Source organism: Humulus lupulus, chromosome 3 (genome assembly GCF_963169125.1).
Source record: "Humulus lupulus chromosome 3, drHumLupu1.1, whole genome shotgun sequence".
NCBI lineage: Eukaryota > Viridiplantae > Streptophyta > Magnoliopsida > Rosales > Cannabaceae > Humulus > Humulus lupulus.
The window spans coordinates 279,714,914-279,734,380 of NC_084795.1; the positions used below are offsets into that span (position 1 = coordinate 279,714,914).

The 19,467-nt window shown below is 39.2% G+C and overlaps 1 protein-coding gene across 1 annotated transcript; it reads left to right on the forward strand.

Moving 5' to 3' along the window:
• Positions 1-15,660: 15,660 nt before the first annotated feature.
• LOC133824576 (uncharacterized) lies at positions 15,661-16,374 on the forward strand. The gene is made up of 3 exons (XM_062257503.1): positions 15,661-15,818; positions 15,948-16,006; positions 16,095-16,374. Exons 1-3 carry the CDS (start codon positions 15,734-15,736, stop codon positions 16,251-16,253), a joined length of 303 nt encoding a protein of 100 aa, XP_062113487.1. The 5' UTR covers positions 15,661-15,733; the 3' UTR covers positions 16,254-16,374.
• The last annotated feature ends 3,093 nt before the right edge of the window (positions 16,375-19,467 follow it).

Sequence of the window (19,467 nt, forward strand, 5' to 3'; positions counted from 1 at the left end):
AGTCTTTAAAGAACTATATACTTTGTAAACCAAATACCCAGAGAATATCAATAATATTGACTAGTGGAGTAGAATGATTTTAACCTTCGAACCACTTAAAAACGGGTCTTGAGTCACCTAGTTCTGGCACAAAAATTTCATATCTGCGACGGTTCTATTTTTAGTACTAATCTCTTTCTCTTCTTCTATTAATTACCTGTTGCCGAAGAACCGCGTCAACACCTGCCCTCCTAATTGGATGACTATCAAGTCAATCCTAATCAGATGAGTGATTTAACACTAGAGGTTCTGTTAAACCATACTGAGTGACTGACAAGCAAGTCAACACGGGGCTTAGCACCCAAAACCATGCAAATGATGATCAGAATGATCGTACAAAGACTATAGCCCTGAACAGGTGAGTGAATATCACTTAGAGGTTCTGTTAAACCATAATGAGTGACTGACAAGCAAGTCACTATGGGGCTCAGCACCCACAGCCATGCGACTAAATAGTCACTGAGGCTCTAAGCAACTAGCCTTTGGCTAGACAAGCGCTTATAGTATTCATCGAACTTGAGGTCGGTCCGGCATTAACGCTCTTCTGAGTCATTTAATGCAGATGTCGATTAGATCTAATCTTTGTTGGCTTGCGTTGAACACGCTAAGGCCGCTCTTGACTTATGAGTCAGCACTATGTGACCAGTGTCCAATACCACTGCCGAACTTGACTAATGAGTCACAGCTTCACAGTCGATACTGACACTGTTGACGGTGAAATCTTGTCAACGATATAAGGTTAGAAAACTAAGACTGTATTTACAAAGGTATCTTAGAAGAAGATGGAGAAAACTTAAAAGAGTAAATATGCAGAACTACAATGGAGTTGAAATTGTATATTTCTTAACAGCCTTAGCATACAATCAATCCCCCCCCCCCCCTTTTATGGAGGGGTGATGATCTATTTATAATGGAGCTCTAATGGCTCCTCATACATTGTGGTCCCAGGGGACAAGATTGTACATAGGTACATTGTCAGGGTAGTGACAGAGGTTGTGGTGGGGCAGAAGGTCATGGTGTCGGCCTGGTGCCTAGTCAGAGGCATGCGTGTAGTGCTTCCACTCTCTGTACAAATCCGTACCTCCACTACTTGTGTCATACAAATGCCATGGTCATGCTTCTGTCATCCTCATGGTCGTACGTCCTGCACCCGTACACGTATGGGTGCTTTGTACCTGATGGTTATGCATGCGAGGCATGCGAGGGTGCGAGGCCCAATGTAGTGCGAGACCCTCGGATACATGGTGAGGCATGCATGGGTGTGTGACCCTCGGGTGCATGGCGAGGCATGCATGGGTGCGTGACCCCCGGGTGCATGGTGAGGCATGCATGGGTGCGAGGGTGCGAGACCCTCGGATACATGGCGAGGCATGCATGGGTGCGTGACCCTTGGGTGCATGGAGAGGCATGCATGGGTGCGAGACCCTCGGGTGCATGGCGAGGCATGCTTGGGTGTGAGACCCTCGGATACATGGCGAGGCATGCATGGGTGTGTGACCCTTAGGTGCATAGCGAGGCATGCATGGGTGCGAGACCCTTGGGTGCATGGCGAGGCATGCATGGGTGTGAGACCTTTGAGTACGCGAGGCTCCGCGTGGCATGGAGCGCCTCGCTATGCAAGGCTAGGCAAGGCCTGGAGTGCCTCGCTGTGCGAGGCTGAATGAGGCAAGGAGTACCTCGCTGTGCGAGGCTGGCCGAGGCAAGGAGCGCCTCATTGTGCGAGGTTGGCTGAGGCAGGGAGTGCCTCGCTGTGCAAGGCTGGCCGAGGCTAGCCGAGGCAAGGAGCGCCTAACTGTGTAAGGTTGGGCGAGGCCTAGAGTGTCTCGCTATGCGAGGCTGGCTGAGGCAGGGAGCGCCTCGCTGTGCGAGGTTGGCCGAGGCAAGGAGCGCCTCACTGTGTGAGGCTGGGCGAGGCCTAGAGTGTCTCGCTGTGCGAGGCTGGATGAGGCTTGTGGTGTCTCGTTGCGCGAGGCACCCTTCTAGGCATGAGGCCCATTTGAGGCGTGAATCGCCCTGATGGCGCGAGGCCATTAGCCTAAGGAAATGTTCACCTATAATTTCCATACTTCCATCGAGGAAAGCTCTAAGGGAAATTACTCCACATTCCCAAGACCCACAGGTCCGAGCCCAATAGCATGAATACCCGACCTTTAGCAATGTGGTCTAACTAGGGACCAAAGATTTTTTCCTGGTCAATTTTTTGCATTCACACTTGCCCTATGTCTATTAGAAAGTCTTCAGGCTTCCTGGTAGACTCATAGTAATGCTACACTCACTTTGCTCTGGTGGTACTGTTGGGTGATTCGTGTTCGTTAGTGCACTTTGATTACTTGTAAGGATATGTTGACCCCTTGGGTTCTTGCTATCCTTTTATGTATTTTAGCGCGCATTTATTATTTTTTTTGCGAGAAGCGTCCTTCTCGTCATTAGGCATAGTACTATTTTTGCAAACGTCTTCTTTGAGACCATTTTTGCAAGCGTCTTCGTTGAGACCCTTTTTTGGAAAGCGCCTTCTTTGAGACCCTTTTTGCAAGTGTCTACTTTGAGACCCTTTTTGTGAGCGTCTACGTTGAGACCCCTTTTGCAAGCATCTACTTTGAGACCCTTTTTGCAAGCGTCTACTTTGAGACCCTTTTACGATTTTTGAGGTGATCTCCCCTCGTGTCGGGACTTTTATGGCTAGATGGTCCTCGTCCAATTTTAAACTTGGTCAGCGACCCCTCTATCATGACGTCCCCTTCTATATGGACTCTTCAGACGTATCGATAGTAGGGCGACTGGAGGAAGGTTCGCTTTCTTCAACATGCGAGTCCTTATGGCTCTCTTCCACCTGTATATACTTCTGTGCTCTTTCGAAGAAATCATCTAAATTTGAAACTTCTCTTTTGAGCATGCTACCCCATAACTTGCTTCTTGGACGAACTCCGGCTATAATAGCCATCTTGAGCTCCGCTTTGGTTAAACTCCCCCCCTTTGTTACTTCCATATTGAACCTATGGATATAGTTCTTCAGACTTTCATTTTCACCTTGCTTTATGTTAGCGAGACTGGTAATTGGCATAACGTAATCACAGACCGCATGGTGCTGCTGAAGGAATTCAGCCAGAGAATTGCTGCCATGATTTGATTGTTCCTGGCCTTAACCTTTTGAACCACTTGTATGCAACACCTTTAAGTGTAACAACAAAGAAATGACATTTTGCTCTGTTGTTGACCCCTCTTAACCTCATCAAGTTATTGAAGTAGTCTAAGTGATACTTTGGGTCCGTAGTACCCTCGTATGGAGTCATGCGAGGCTCTCTGAGGTTGGCGGGGATTTGCTCGACCTGGATCTCCCTTGTGAAGGGCGAATCACAGTCAAATTCTTCATCATCTCTGTGCCCCCCAGGTCGGGTGATAATCTTGCCACGAGGGTGCTGCATTTTGATGTCTAGTTCCCTCCTCTTTTTGCATAAGGAGTCTTGCGGGTTCTCAGGCGGATCCCTTGCCTTGGTTGTGTTTCTTACTTCTGACCTCTTCCCATTGAACTCTTCTCTTAGGCTAGGGAGTGCCTCTTTTGAGGTGACCTCTGCTTCGTTCTTACGACCATCTTCTTCCCTCCGCCTTTGCTCCCAGGGGCATTTCGTCGGCCTAGGTCCCTCATGGTACTTTGTCTGGGGAGTTTTACTGCTGGAGAGTCGGGTTCTCCCATCGTCTACGAGGACAGTATTTTCCCCCTTTTCACGCTCCTTCTCTTTACGCTTAGGAAGGGGTATGCTTGACTTTCCTTGCAGGAAGTCGTTTAAGACTTCCTGCATGTTCTCTATCGTGGTTTCTAGCCTTCGAGTCTTTTTATGCAACTCGCGAATCTCATCCTTGTAGAAGCGGGTCCTTGAGCCAGAACTTACCGAGTGTACTCGAGGACTCTTGCCTGGCCTGTGCGTCGAGGGACCCGGGTCTCGGTAGCCTAGGCATGGTGCCACCGGGGACCGAGGATGTGGGCACACTGACGGCTTTGAGTAACCTCCGTCGGGCTAGACAGCCGGGGATGATGCTTCTTTCTCCTCCCCTAAGGGAGGACATTCCCCCGGCCAATCTTCATGCCCTGGCGGAGGAGGGTCTTTCCTGGAAGCTCTTATTCGTTCCCCGTTCAGGTGAACCTCAACGTCTTGTAGCTGCTGCAAGCGTTGTGAACACCTTGGCATGTCTCTTTTCTGGAAGTGATGAAAGAACGTTGGCTTGATGCTTGTTCTTCCCACAAACGGCGCCAAACTGTTGACGGTGAAATCTCGTCAATGATATAAGGTTAGAAAACTAAGACTGTATTGCCAAAGGTATCTTAGAAGAAGATGGAGAAAACTTAAAAGAGTAAATATGCAGAACTACAATGGAGTCGAAATTGTATATTACTTAACATCCTTAGCATACAATCAATTCCCCCCCCCCCCCTTTCTGGAGGGGTGATGATCTATTTATAATGGAGCTCTTATGGCTCCTCATACATTATGGTCCCAGGGGACAAGATTGTACATAGGTACATTGTCAGGGTAGTGACACAGGTTGTGGTGGGGCAGAAGGTCATGGTGTCGGCCTGGTGCCTAGTCAGAGGCATGCATGTAGTGCTTCCACTCTCTGTACGAATCCGTACCTCCACTACTCGTGTCATACAAATGTCATGGTCATGCTTCTGTCATCCTCATGGTCATACGTCCTGCACCCGTACACATACGGGTGCTTTGTACCTGATGGTTATGCATGCGAGGGTGCGAGGCCCAATGAGGGCGAGACCCTCGGATACATGGCGAGGCATGCATGGGTGCGTGATCCTCGGGTGCATAGCGAGGCATGCATGGGTGCGAGACCCTTAGGTGCATGGTGAAGCATGCATGGGTGCGAGACCCTCGGGTGCGCGAGGCTCCGCGTGGCATGGAGTGCCTCGCTGTGCGAGACTGGCCGAGGCAAGGAGTGCCTCGTTGTGCGAGGCTGGCCAAGGTAAGGAGCTCCTCACTATGCGAGGCTGGCTGAGGCAGGGAGCGCCTCACTGTGTGAGGCTGGCTGAGGTAAGGAATGCCTCGTTGTACGAGGCTGGCCGAGGCAAGGAGCGCCTCGCTACGCGAGGCTGGACGAGGCCTGTGGTGTCTCGCTGCGCCAGGCTAGGCCTGGCGTGGTGCGAGGCACCCTTCTAGGCATGAGGCCCATCTGAGGCGCGAATCGCCCTGATGGCGCGAGGCCATTAGCCTAAGGAAATGTTCACCTATAATTTCCATACTTCCATCGAGGAAAGCTCTAAGGGAAATTACTCCACATTCCCAAGATCCACAGGTCCAAGCCCAATAGCATGAATACCCGACCTTTAGCCATGTGGTCTAACTAGGGACCAAAGAATTTTTCCTTAGTCAATTTTTTGCATTCACAGACACCTTTGCCAATTATGACTATTCAGTCAGTGCCCTACAAAAGTAAGCAATGCTATCAAACATAAAACATATGTCAAATATCCAAATACAGGGCATTAAACATGCTTACTTAACAATCGCTAGCATAATTGGAATCATGCATAAACACAGAGACTCAAGCTCTAAACAATCTCATGTTCAATATTCATGGCATGCCCTAATCACATGTCTCTCGTGCATCACACTTAAACATCCAACATGCCTCAATAATAACCATATACAAGTGAGCAAGATTGCTAAGCATTCAATATGCTATCATTGTTCACATTTAAACATCTAACGTGCATCAAGAATAACCATGCATGTCACATATGGGGTGCAGTTTTCTTGCCTTTGGTCCAAGCACAGGTTACCAATAAACGAGCCTCAAGCACGATCCTTACTCCAAGCCTCTAGTGATAACCTAGTCACAACCACAAATGGTGATCCAATGAGTTCAAGTTCTAAAACCAAAACCTAGCCTCCGAGACATCAAATTCCACTAAACCAGGTAGTAGGAACGATCCTGAGGCCTAAGGTTTGAGTTCCCCTAACCAAAACATCAATTTGGCCAAAATCAGCACCAAGGGCCGCGGCCCTCCTGACAAGCGTCGCGGCCCTTAGGCCAGACAGGACCTCCACCTGCTTCTTCAAGCCTGGGCCGCGGCGCCCAAGAACAGGGTCGCAGCCCAACCTCAAACCAGCCATTTTTCCCTATTTTTAACCTTTTAAAACCTTCCAAAAACCTATCCAAACATCTCCAAACTCAAAAATCAAAGTTCCCAAACAGCCCCATAATCCAAAACCCATAAAACCCAAGCTTCAATTCAATCAAAAACTCATCAAAACACAAAGTCCAATTCAAGCTTAAAAACTTTAAAAAAAACTTAAAACTTGAACTACCTCTAATTGAGTTGTTCCCAACTAAATCCTCCGGCTAATAATCTTCTAATCTTCCCTAGGATTTCTATGTCTCAATCATCGCTTGAATCCAAGTCCTAGAACTGAAGTTTCCTTCGAAAATGCGATCGGGAGACGAAAATGGAACTTTGAGGGAGAGAGAACGTTCTGAACGTTCTTTTTATTTCTTAAAATGTTACTTCAAGCTTAAGTAGCCTCAAACAAATCCTAACGCTCGGGGTCCCGAAAACACCCCCGGGGACAAAATAGTCAAAACCTCCAGAATTTCCCCCTGATCTTACTATCCCCAATTTATCACCAATTATTGATTCCCATTACCCAATAACCCGGTAATGCTCTAAATACCCATTGACTCACTCTGAGTCAAGAATAAATCCTGTTGTGATTTTCCCACTAGCTTACCTCCTAGGATCGTCTCGTGCTGAGTAACCCTGCCATAACCAAATAATAATAAAGCACCACACACGCATATCACATATATGTCAAATATGCCCGAAATGACCATAATATGAAAATCACCCAATTACTCAAGAATGGGTTCACATGCATTTTTTTTTTTTTTGAAAAGTTTACATGCATATTTAATACACCTAAACATGCATATTATCATTTAATAATATAATAAATCAATTATGGCCCTCCCGGCCTCCTAATCAAGGTCCTAAACCTTATTAGGAAATTTGGGACATTACATAAAGGGTTTAGGCAAAAAGATGGTATCGATTATTTCGATACCTATGCGCCTATTGAAAGAACAACTTCTATAAGAATTTTGTTCGATTTGGCTTCTACACACAGCTTGTATGTTCATCAAATGGATGTCAAAACGGCACTCCTTAATGGTGACCTCAATGAGGAGGTCTATATGAAACAACCCGAAGGGTTTGTCTTACCAAGATATGAACATAAAGTATGTATACTTGTAAAATCCTTATATGGATTGAAACAAGCTCCTAAGCAATGGCATGAGAAATTTGATTAAGCCATCATGGCTAATGGGTTTAGGCATAACAATGGACACAAGTGTTTGTATTCCAAAACTTGTAAGGGAATTGTGATCGTTGTTTACTTATATGTGGATGACATGTTTATTCTAAGTGATAGCATGAAAGACATAGAAGAAACAAAGAGGTTTCTATCATCAACCTTCAAGATGAAAGATCTTGGAGAAGTTGACACCATACTTGGTATCGAAGTGAAGAAACATAGTGGGAGTTTTGTGTTAGGGCAAGCCCACTATATTGAGAAAGTATTGAACAAATTTAACCATCTCAAGGTTAAATATTCCAATACTCCATTCGATCATAGTGAAACTAGAGAATAATGAAGGAAGAGCGGTGGCTCAATTGGAGTACGCAAGTGCTATAGGGAGTCTTATGTACGCTGCCCAATGTACTAGACCTGATATAGCATTTGCAGTAAGTAAACTTAGTAGATTTACAAGTAATCCAAGTGTAGATCATTGGAAGGCTATTGGGAGAGTCCTAGGTTATCTCGAGAAAATAAAAGGACTAAGCCTTCACTACTCCAAATTTCCTTCAATCTTAGAAGGATATACATATGCAAGCTGGATATCCAATCTTGGGGACAACTTGTCCACCACTGGTTGGGTATTTACACTTGGTGGGGGTGCAATTTCTTAGGGTTCAAATAAACAAATTTCTATATCTCATTCCACTGGAAGCAGAGTTTATAACTCTAGCTGCTACCGGCAAAGAGGTTGAATGGTAAAGGGATCTATTAATGGAGATACCCCTAATCAAAGATAATGTATCAACTATATCGATACATTGTAATAGCCAAGCAACATTGGCTAAAGCATACAGTGGAGTATATAATGGGAAGTCTAGACACATTAGTCTAAGACATGGATATGTAAGAGAATTGATTCAAAGAGGAGTCATCTCAATATCCTATGTGAGAACAAGTGAAAACTTGGCAGATCCTTTCACTAAGCCACTAACGAGAGATTTAGTGGCTACATCATCTCGAAGGATGGGACTTAAACTCCCTAAAGAGATTCACGATTGATGGTAACCTATCTTAACACTAGTTAACTAGTGTTACAATAGGTAATAACAAGCCAATCAAGTTGTAACGCCCTGGGTAGCCAGGACCGTCACACTGTATACTTTAAATAGTGCTTAACTCGCTAAACGAGTCATTAGGCCATAAACGTGCATCTAAGTGTTATTAATGGTCCAAGGTTAAAATCTTGGTCAAAATGAATGGATATATTTTATTAAAAACGTTAAACTGTACATGGGATCCCATAAAAGTGTTTACAATCCCAAAATTGTCATTACAGTTCAAAGTTACAATTCGCCGACCTAAGCGGCAAAAATAGGGTTACACCTTAATTCCCCAGAGAAACACCTTGGTCCTGGTAGTCAAGCGGCCGCATATGTACACATCGTCACCTAAGCTCTCCACTCAAGGTTGGGTAAGCTTTTCTTTCCCTTTACCTGCACTACATAGCACCCGTGAGCCAGGCTCAGCAAGAAAACTTATTACTACATGTATACAAGTATTAATAAATAATCATGTAATCATTATGGGGCTTGCAGCCCTAATCAGATGATGACTGTTAAGTCACTCTGGGGTCTTGCTCCACGGATTAATGACTATTAAGTAATTCTGGGGTCCTACGCGCCTGAATAGATGACTAATAAGACATCCTGGGGTCCTGCACCCTGAATAGATGACTAATAAGACATCCTAGGCTACTACGTCCTAAGCATGTGACCATCAAGTCACCTAAGCCTTTTAGCCCTGGCTCTGAGTGACTAGCCATAGACTAGCCAAGCGCTTTAGTTTTCTTCGACCAATAGGTCGGACGAGCATATAATGCTCTTGTTGATTAGATCTAATCATATCGACCAGCGTTCAATGCATTATTGCCGCTCTTAACTCATAAGTCACTTCCATATGACCAACGCTCAGCACTATTGTCGATCCTGACTGATAAGTCAGAGCTTCACGACCAGCACTTAACACCATTGTCGTTTCTGACTAATAAGTCAGTGTGTTGCTCAGATAAACAATGCATTCAAGCATTCATAATGCAACAGTTACCCAAATATAGAGTAATCAACATGCTTCAACAATAATCATGTATGTCACATAATGGGTGCAATTTCCTTACCTCAGACTTGAGCGTAAAATAAGTTAAGAACGACCCTTGAGAACGATCCTGACCTTAGGCCCCTAGCAATCACCTAGTCATAACCAAACATGAAATACCATCACTAAAATGAGTAATAAAAGATTCCCGGACCAAGTCCTAGCCACTGGGACCTCGAATTCTACCAAAATGGTTAGAAGAATCGATCTCGACCCTTAAGGTTTGAAAATCTGCGCTTAAAACCAAATAAAACCAAGCCTAGCCAAAAAGGAACATGCGGGCCGCGACTTGCCCCCAAGGGCCGTGGCGTGCCTCCCAGACAGACAGCCCCATGTCTAGGTGCCAATGGCGAGCCGCGACTTACCCTTGAGGGTCGCGGCGCGCCTACCAGACAGAGCCCAATGAAGGCTCTGGGGTTCACTCAAGTTGCGGCACCCATGAACTCGGTCGCGACTTGACCCCGCGAACCCAACTCCCCTGCATTTTCTTCAATCCTAACTCAACCAAAACTTCAACCAAACTATCCCAATATCAAAACCAAAACCCAACACAACATTATCACCATTCTAATAGTAAAACCCAAGCTTAGAAACACTCAAAACACCACCAAATATTCAGTTCCAAGATCAACCTTGTTGACCCAGATTTTGGCCAACTGACACGGAGTCAGAATACGCTTGATGTGAATTAATACGTTGAGAAGAACGTGATGACAAAAAGTAAAAAGAACACGATATTTTATAGTGGTTCGGCCCCAGGATCTAGTAATGATCTACGTCCACTTAGGTTATTATTGATGTGAAAATCAAAGGAGTGATCAAAGAACTCGGGTTCAATGAGTTTCACCAACCTCTGAAGAATAATACAATATTTCAAATGGAATTATACTAGTATCCAGTAATTCGAAAGCCAAAAGTCCCTCTCTTGAGCTATATTTCTCTATTTATAGGCTCAAGGGGGATTACATGATTTAGTTGCCGATTTTCTCTCCTGAATAACCGGATATTCAGGAGATTCTATGAGTTAAATTCGGGATCTACAAAGATCTTTACAGTAATATTACATTGCATGCGAAACTATCGACCAGGCTGGTCGCAGGTATGACTGGGCTGCTTACTGCTTCTAATACGTCCTTTGGTCAATACACTAACAGAGTTTCTCCAGGTGTCAGCCACGTGTCCAGGGTTCACTTGCCACGTCATCAATGCCAATTTTTTGGATAACAAACCTATCAAGCTTATAAACAACCTTAAAACAGAGTAGAACTTCAAAGATTAAGCTTAGAATCCTTAACTCATATATGATTTGAATCCCCTGAATTGTTGTAACACACTTCTAAACCCTAAAGCCTCAAGAACCTCAAGCTTCAATTCTCCTAATTTGCCTCAAAATCCAACCGAGTGAGAGAGAGAAAATGATCGAGAGAAAGAAGAGAGAGAGAGACTCTGTTTTTTATTGCTTGGCTTCTTCTACAGCCATCCTCCCTTAGTCAATTATATCTAAAGCCTAAAATAACGGAAATGCCCTTAGGGCCAAACTAATCCCTCAAAGCCATCCAAGGGCGATTTCATCATTTTCACCTACCCCGTTAATTATAATTAACGTCCTCCAACTCCCGTTTCTCCCAATATCCTCAAATAATTATCAAATCATTTCCCATTACCCCCTCAACCCTGGTAATGTACTAAGCACCAAATTACCCCTAGGCTCGCCTCGAGCTCGATAATTAACCTCGTTATGACCAAACCGCTAACTTGCTTCCTAGGATTGTCTCATGTCGAATAGCTCAAACATATCCACATAATAATGTGGTCTCACCCATATATCACATACATGCACATAAATATACATATATAACCATATAATAATACAATGCATATAATCACATAATAATGCATTAAATCAATTATGGCCCTCCTGTCTCCCTAATCCAAGCACTAAGCCACATTAGGGAATTTGGGACGTCACATAAGTGAATATTAGTTGTACTCAAAACAGTCCCATATGAGATGTTGAGTACTTGTGAGTTATCAAATTGAGGGTTAAAACTAAGAGGATTTTTAATAGAATCCAGTCTTGTGAAGACAAGTATTTTTGCTAACAAAATATTGTAAGATTTCTACCTATATGGACTTAGGGGTGGTGCCGCCTCTCATGAGAATTGGGAGTATTCTCAAGAACGCCCATGAATGGAAAGTGCACATGGTCATTTAACGGTGCAATGTGAGACATAGAGATCTCACGTGAACATGACAAAGGTGTGTGTGTGTTATCACTTATTTGTTATCATGGAAAGATGGTTCAATGCCTAGTGCAACCAAATTTTCAACAAACTTTGTGATAATTACACTATAGCAAAGTTCAAGTTAAAAAACATTTTACTTTATGCACCAATGCAATGACTTCTATAAGAGAGAGTTATTATTTAATCAAATGGGGGATATGTTATATTTTTAAAATATAACATTGATTGATTAAATAAGTGTTACAATAGACAACTATTGTACGCCCTGATATTCAGCCCGGGTCTTTTATGCAGCTCGAGTACAACTGGCTAGCTAAGAACAGTACTAAGGGACCCACAAGTTGATATTTCCTCTGCGAAGGCAGTGCGACTCCCCAGGTAATAACATGATCTGAGGAATACGAAGCATTAAGGCACGAGCTGGAGATGGATATAAAATACAGCCTCCTGGGCACGATCTGGCGTTATGTTCAGGTCATAGTACTCTGACAACCTGCCATGTCCAGGAGTCTTTATAAACCTGGATACGTTATTTATAAACGTGTGTGGTCAGACATTACATGTCCGTTATCCCTTAATTCTCGAACACGCAACATAAATGTGCATGATCAAACATCACATGTCTGATTATGCCAGACGACCCATGATCAATTTTACCTAATGATCAGACCATACCTTAATATATATTGTAATATTAATCATTTATGCAAGACATGTCACGTATAGGATGGGTATCCACGTGATGAGCTCTGCGTCTATCCTGGGATAGTTCTCCTATAAATACCAAGACATTGGATAGAGAAGGGTAGGGGTGAACATTTGACCCGAAAAACCTGCAAACCCGCCCGACCCGCAACCCGAAAACCCTTTTTTTTAGGAAAACCCGTCGGATTCGGGTTAAATCCGATCCGAACCCAACAAAAGTCGGGTCGGGTTCGGGTTTGAAGTTTGTTAAAACTCGGGTTCTGGTTCAAACCCGAAATTCGAAAGAAAAAAAAATGGTATTTTTGAAAGAAAGTGTAAAAAAATGGTATTTTTGCAAATTTTGGATTTTTCGGCCCAAAACCCAATTTTCCCAGTCCAACCCAAAATCCGAAAAAAAAATAGTATTTTTGAAGAAAAAATGGTATTCTTGAAAAAAAGTGCAAAAAAATGATATTTTTGCAAAATTTGGTTTTTCAGCCCAAAACACAAATGGCCCAACCCAACCTGAATCAAACCCGAACCCGAACCCGAATAAAACCCAAAACCTGAAACCCGAAACCCGAAAATTTCAGATCGGTTTCGGTACCATTTTTCTCAACCCGTAAAACCCGAACCCGATGAACCCGAAAACCCGACCCGTGTGCACCCCTAGAGAGGGGGGGGGGGGGTGAGGGGGGTTTGTGTAATGCAAATACTCTGTCAAAATATAGAGAGATATACAGTAATAATATCGACTCGTGGACTAGGGGAATTTTAGCCTCTGAACCACGTAAAAAAAGAACGAGTGTTCTTACTATATCATTCTAAGCATCCTTTAGAGTTATTATTCTTATTACGGTTTATCCTTAAGCACCAGTTTATTCCAGCTAATTATGTAATACACTGTTGGTGAAAACCCGCGTAAACAACTATAATCTAGTGGGGGAATGCTATATTATTTTATAATATAATGTTTTAGATTAAATAAATGTGACAAAGAGTATCACATATTATAACATATAAAAGAGAGTTACAATATTTGGATATATGTGAATATTCAAATATGTAACATATTTGGTGTTACAAATTTGTAACTTCCAAATATTGCCCATTATTGTGTAGATTTGTTGTTACACAATTTTGAGTTGAATTTCTTAAAGCCATAAGTAAAATGGATGTTGGAAACTTGGTTTTAACCTCAATAATGTGTTTGGGAGTTACAAAATCAATTGGGAATGATTTGGAACCGTTTGGAAAAATAGCACAATTTTGTGTGCTGAAATTGGGTAGTGGTTGCGGCCAGGAGTACTGGTGGGCGCGGTCTGGGGGACAGAGATCAGTGTGGCTGACTGCCAAAATTTCAGTTTTTCCAACTTTTTTGAACAGCTCCAAAAACACAAATAACTCTCAAATCTCCTTTTTAATTTCATAAACGTCCAATTAATCATTTGCAACAGCCATGGGGTTGGTGGAATTTGAAATTCAAATGGTGTCTCTAAACTTTATAAATAGGAGCATATTGCTCACTTGTAAGATACAATTTTTCTATCCATTAGAGCACTTGGCTAGAAAATACCTAGAGGCTTGATAATTCTATAAAAAGTAATTTCCAAAAGAGAGAGAGATCCCTTAGTGCTTGAGTTAGGGGGAAATAAGCTTTTGGACAAAGGTTTCAACCTTTGTTCAAGTTGGTGATCCCCAACACTTTTCACTTTGGTTGTGTGAGTGAGAGTTATTTGTTTATTGTTATTGTTCTTTCCTTTTATTCTATTGTTTTTCATCTTCTTCTCTGTTTACTTATATTTTTGTTTAGAGTTGTAATCATTTCATTTATTTTGTTACAAACATTATTTCTTTATTTGTATCTTTTTTTAAGAGTTGTATTTTTCTATTCTCTTCTTCTATTTCTTCTTATTCTATTTGTATTTTTCAGTCATAGAGTTGTAATATTATTTAACCAATCTTGTTTATTTGTATATTTTGCTTAGAGTTGTAAGGTCTTTTTATCATTTCCATTTAGGCAATCTATTTTTTCCTCACAGATGATTGGCACAATTTAGTATATGAGATCTAATACTAAATTGCAAAAATAACGAAATATCATGTAAGGTATCAGACACCACTAATATATTATTTTTCTTTTTAAGGAAAGACCGCACATTAGCATTACTCTTACATAAACGCCCATTGGCAAAATAATTCAACACACTTATGATGTCTAACATCACCTTATATTAATTGCTACAATTTAGTATATAAGATCTAATACTAAATCGAACCAATAATGAAATATCATGTAAGATAGTATCAGACACCACTAATAAATTATTTTTCCTTTTAAGGAAAGACAACCCATTAGCACTACTCTTATATAAATGCTAAATACTTTATATTTTATACTCTCTTATCTAATACATATTAATAATTTAATAAATCCATATCATACATTGAATTAGGATACAATAAATAATAATGATTGATTATTCTATTACCCATAATCTTCAACTTCTACCAAAATATGACCAAACTTGTATAGAAATTCCTTGAATTCTTGCGCAAATATTACGTATGTATAGTATCGCACACTAATTAAGGAGAGAACGGTTTTCACAACAAAGACACATAAAGAGACAAACAAAGACAAGTCATCCCAATTCCACATTTTCTTTTTATATGGTTTAGGGTACGTAATTATTTGGTATATTGTGTTTTTGCAAAGTATTATTTTGGTACTTTTTGTTTTCAATAATGCTCATATGATATTCTGTATTTTAAAATCGTACATATTTGGTACCCTAAATTCAAATTTAATTAATAAAATTTACCAATTTAATCAAACCGCTGTCAATTATGTAAGTTCTAAATTTAAATTTAATTACTTAATTACATATAACTTATGACAGTTTGATTATATTGACAAAATTTTATCTATCAAATCTGAATCTAGAGTATCAAATATGTATAATTTTAAAATATAAAATACTATATAAGCATTATTGAAAACAGAAATTACCAAAATGAACAAACATAAGGTACAAATGAGGAAATTCCATTTATATATAAAAAAATAAACAAACACAAAGACAAGTCATCCCAATTCCACATTTTCTTTTTATTTATAAAAAAAAATAAACAAAAACAAAAAATAAATTCAACTATAGTTGACTTTTTACCTTTCCTCTTCTCTGTTTCTCTTGTTTATTCATTTATAAAAAGCAAGACCTACAAACCAACCAATACTTATAACATTAAACCCTTTTCTTCTCAGATCCAAAAATAAAGCTCTTTTCAATTTCATCCAAAACTATGGTTCCAAAAACACTTCTTATTACTATTCTCTTTCTGGGTTTGTCTTCTCATATTCTCTTCTCTGATGCAATTCCAGTGACTCGTAAGTAATAACACCCTTAATCTCTGTTTTTTTTCTAATTAATTACAAATACCCTTTTCGATTATCATTTCATTTTTTCCAAAATGAATGTTAATAATAAATATATAATCTTTGTTTTTTCGTATTTAGGGAGTTTCTCTTTAAATAAATTCACATCTTTGGCTGAGCACAAAGTACCACTGAAACAGGTCTCCTCTTTCTCTCTTCTTCTCTAAATTCTTTGGTCGATTGTAGTTTTGTATTGGTTGTTTATATAATTGAATTTGAAATATGCAGAATTGGTTGGATTTGAGGAATGGAGAGGAAGTGTTTGGTTTGGAGGAAAATGAAGGAAAATATTTAATACAAGGTAGGATGGATTTGGAAACTACCCTTGACTATCCAGGAACCGGAGCCAACAAAAACCATGATCCGAAACCACCTGGAGCTGCTTAAATAATTTATTGTCGTTTTTGTTGTTTTCTGTCGTTTTTTCCATATTTAGTTCTACTGGTGGGTTGGTATACCATTGTATAAAATAATAATAACAATAATATATGTTTTATTTTTAGCTAAATTAATCTATTTACGGATTTTTACAAAGGATTATACATTTTAAATTTTGTATTTTGGCTCATTATTTGTTTGGATTTTGTGTTTTGACAAATTATTTTTTGGATCCCGTGTTTTATAAAATAATTCAAGTAGGCCTTAAATTTGATTTTGATTAACAAAAAATTAAATATAACAACACAGTTTTTAGGCAAAATGACTATATTTTTGTTCTGAGTTGTTAGTTTTATGAAATATTTATGATTTTAGTTCAAAAAATTTTAATTAAAATTAGGTTTAGAAATTTATTTGAACTATTTAAGAAAATACAGAGTTCAAAAAATAATTTATCAAAACACAATATTCATATAGATGAACCAAAACACAAATCTAAAAAGTATAAACTCTCTTTATAATTTGTTTATTTGTTTGAACTCATCTCTTCTGATAATTTTTATGTGGTATTGTTATTTGTTTGAACTCATCTCTTCTGATAATTTTTATGTGGTATTGTATATACTGTGGGCCACCACTCTAAGGAAGGTTTTAATATCATTTTTAGTGAAAAAGTCATAGAGAAAGTCATGATTTTTTTTTTCTGTTGGAAAAGCAAAATTGAACTCCATTTGACTTGAGAATAGGAGGGTGTGAAAAAAATAGAGCATAGCACTCAAATATTTTTACTTCATAAATCTGTGTGCTTGTATACAAGTGTTATTAATATTAGAAATTAAACTGTAAAATTGATTAGCTAGATTTTTGTTGTTAAATATAGTAGTAAACAACATAAATGATAATTCATTTCATTTCTATATAAGATTTGTAAACATACTATATTATTGGTAAGGGTGAGGATGATGTTTTCTTATGTAGTCATCACACTTATTTCTCTCGTAATTTTAACTATTTACTTTTTATTTTTATTTAGTGGCTATAAAATTATCTAGAAATTCGAAACAAGTGATGTGACATATTGATGTGACAAGACACAAAACATATTTTTTAAAAAATGTGTGTTTGAAGTATAAAATTGTGTATCCCTACACTAGAGATGGAATTTATGTCCATATATGAGATTGGTTATTTATATATAACTTAAAAGAGTAAATATTTGTTGGGAAACTCTAGCGTGTCTCACAGGACTAAGTCCTGAGTCTTAGAAATTTGTCAAGTATCAAATGTATATTGGTATTAAAATGTTGACTTTTGAGTATTTTGACTTGGTATAATCGGTTATGTTTTTTTAATTGGTACTGTTTAAATAAGTGAGGATAGAAGCGTGATTTTAGGTTCAATAAATACTACAGTTGAGAGTTTTATAGTAAATATAGGTAAAGGTTGGGACTTATTTACGATTATGGACACGTAACTATTTGACTGGTACTAAGTAACTATTATAATTGACTTAGACAAATGTATAATAAAATAACGTAACAAAAACTGAAGCTGTTATATTTTTTTTTATGCTGTATAAGAAATGAATATAATGTGGTAGCAAATTTTTAATATAAATAATAATTTTTTTTAAATGTATTTAATTATTGAATGACATACCGCATTACCATTTAGTAATTAATTTTTGCATGAGCTTTTTTTTTTGCATGAATATTGGGCATATTGGTATATGTATTAGCCACGTAAGAAGTTTTCCCTGAATAAGTCAACACTTTTCATTTTGGCCCCTTGGCAACAATGGCAAAACCTTCTCTTCTTTATCTTGTCAATGTCCGTTCGGAGATTGAACAACATGCTGAAAGCCACTTTCTGGAATGTACTCCTGCTCATGTAAATCTCAGAATCCGATATCTCTGAGTCTGAAGAGGAGGATGGGACCATTTTTGCATTTGAATTTTCCCGTCCAGCACGAGCAGAACTCGTAGGGATGGGGTTTTTCCGAGGTCATCCTTTGTTATAGCAAACAAAAAAACAAAAATGTCAGTATGTGAAAAAAAAAGTTTACACAACGTGCATTGACTACCCTCTTCTCTTTTTTAAAAAAAAGATGTTCTTTAGCAAGAGAAATGGCAACTGCTACATAAAGTATTTACCTCGCTTACGCCGTGGTTGGGTGGTGGAAGGATGCCCTTGGAGTTCGCCACCTTCCACACTCTGTGGTTGTACGCCCTCTTCCACTGGGCTTGCATCACTTTTGATGGTCATTTTCCTGGGACGACCGACCCATTGGAGGGAACGAGGCCTGTGAGAGTCCTCGATCTTTTCGGCCGTCATTGCGGGGGAGCGGGTGGCCAAGGCTTTGTATCTCATTTTCTTTGGAGTGGGAACTCAAAGTAAAGTCCAGGGGGAAAGAATTCATGAGTACATTTTCAAGTTTATTAAGTAATGTGAACCCTTGTTCTTCAAACAGAGAAACTGAACAGTCCTTATCAGAGTTGGAGAGGAGAATAACCTTGTTCGGTTAGTCGAGGGAGGGAAACAAACTGATTCAGTTTTCATAAGTTTTTTTGAAAAAAAAAATGCAGTTAACACGAAGATAAACGGTAGCCAGTTAATGGGTACACATATGGATATTTAAGTATTTTTGCACACCCAAAGCCTTCAGATTAAATCCAGCCGTTGAACACAAAAATTGCACACATCCAACGACTCACATTTAGTGAAGGACTAAGTCCTCCCAATGGAACTGAGGGACTCTAGAAGTGTCCATATTTGTTTTGTTTATTAATATATATTAGGGTAAATATTCATTTAGTACTATATGTTTTATTAAAATAGAAATTTGGTACTTTGTGTTTTTTATAATTATCAATCGATAATCTTTGTTGGCAAAAACTACATAATTTGGTACCTTCAGTGCATTTAAATTTTTAATAATCCTAGATTACCCATTATTTTAGTGATTTATTTTATTTTTAATTATTTTATTATTTTTAAATGATTTAAATATATTTCCAGAATTCATAAAATAAAATAAATATTTAATTAAAACTTTAAAATAATTTTAATAAAAAAAATTTAAAAATTAATTAATTAAAAACAAACAAAAATTAGAATTAAAATATTAAAAAACTAATTAAAATCTTATTAATTAACTTTAAATAAACTTAAATTTTAATTTAATTAATGAAAAAAATCCATATTTCACCTAATCTCACCCTCA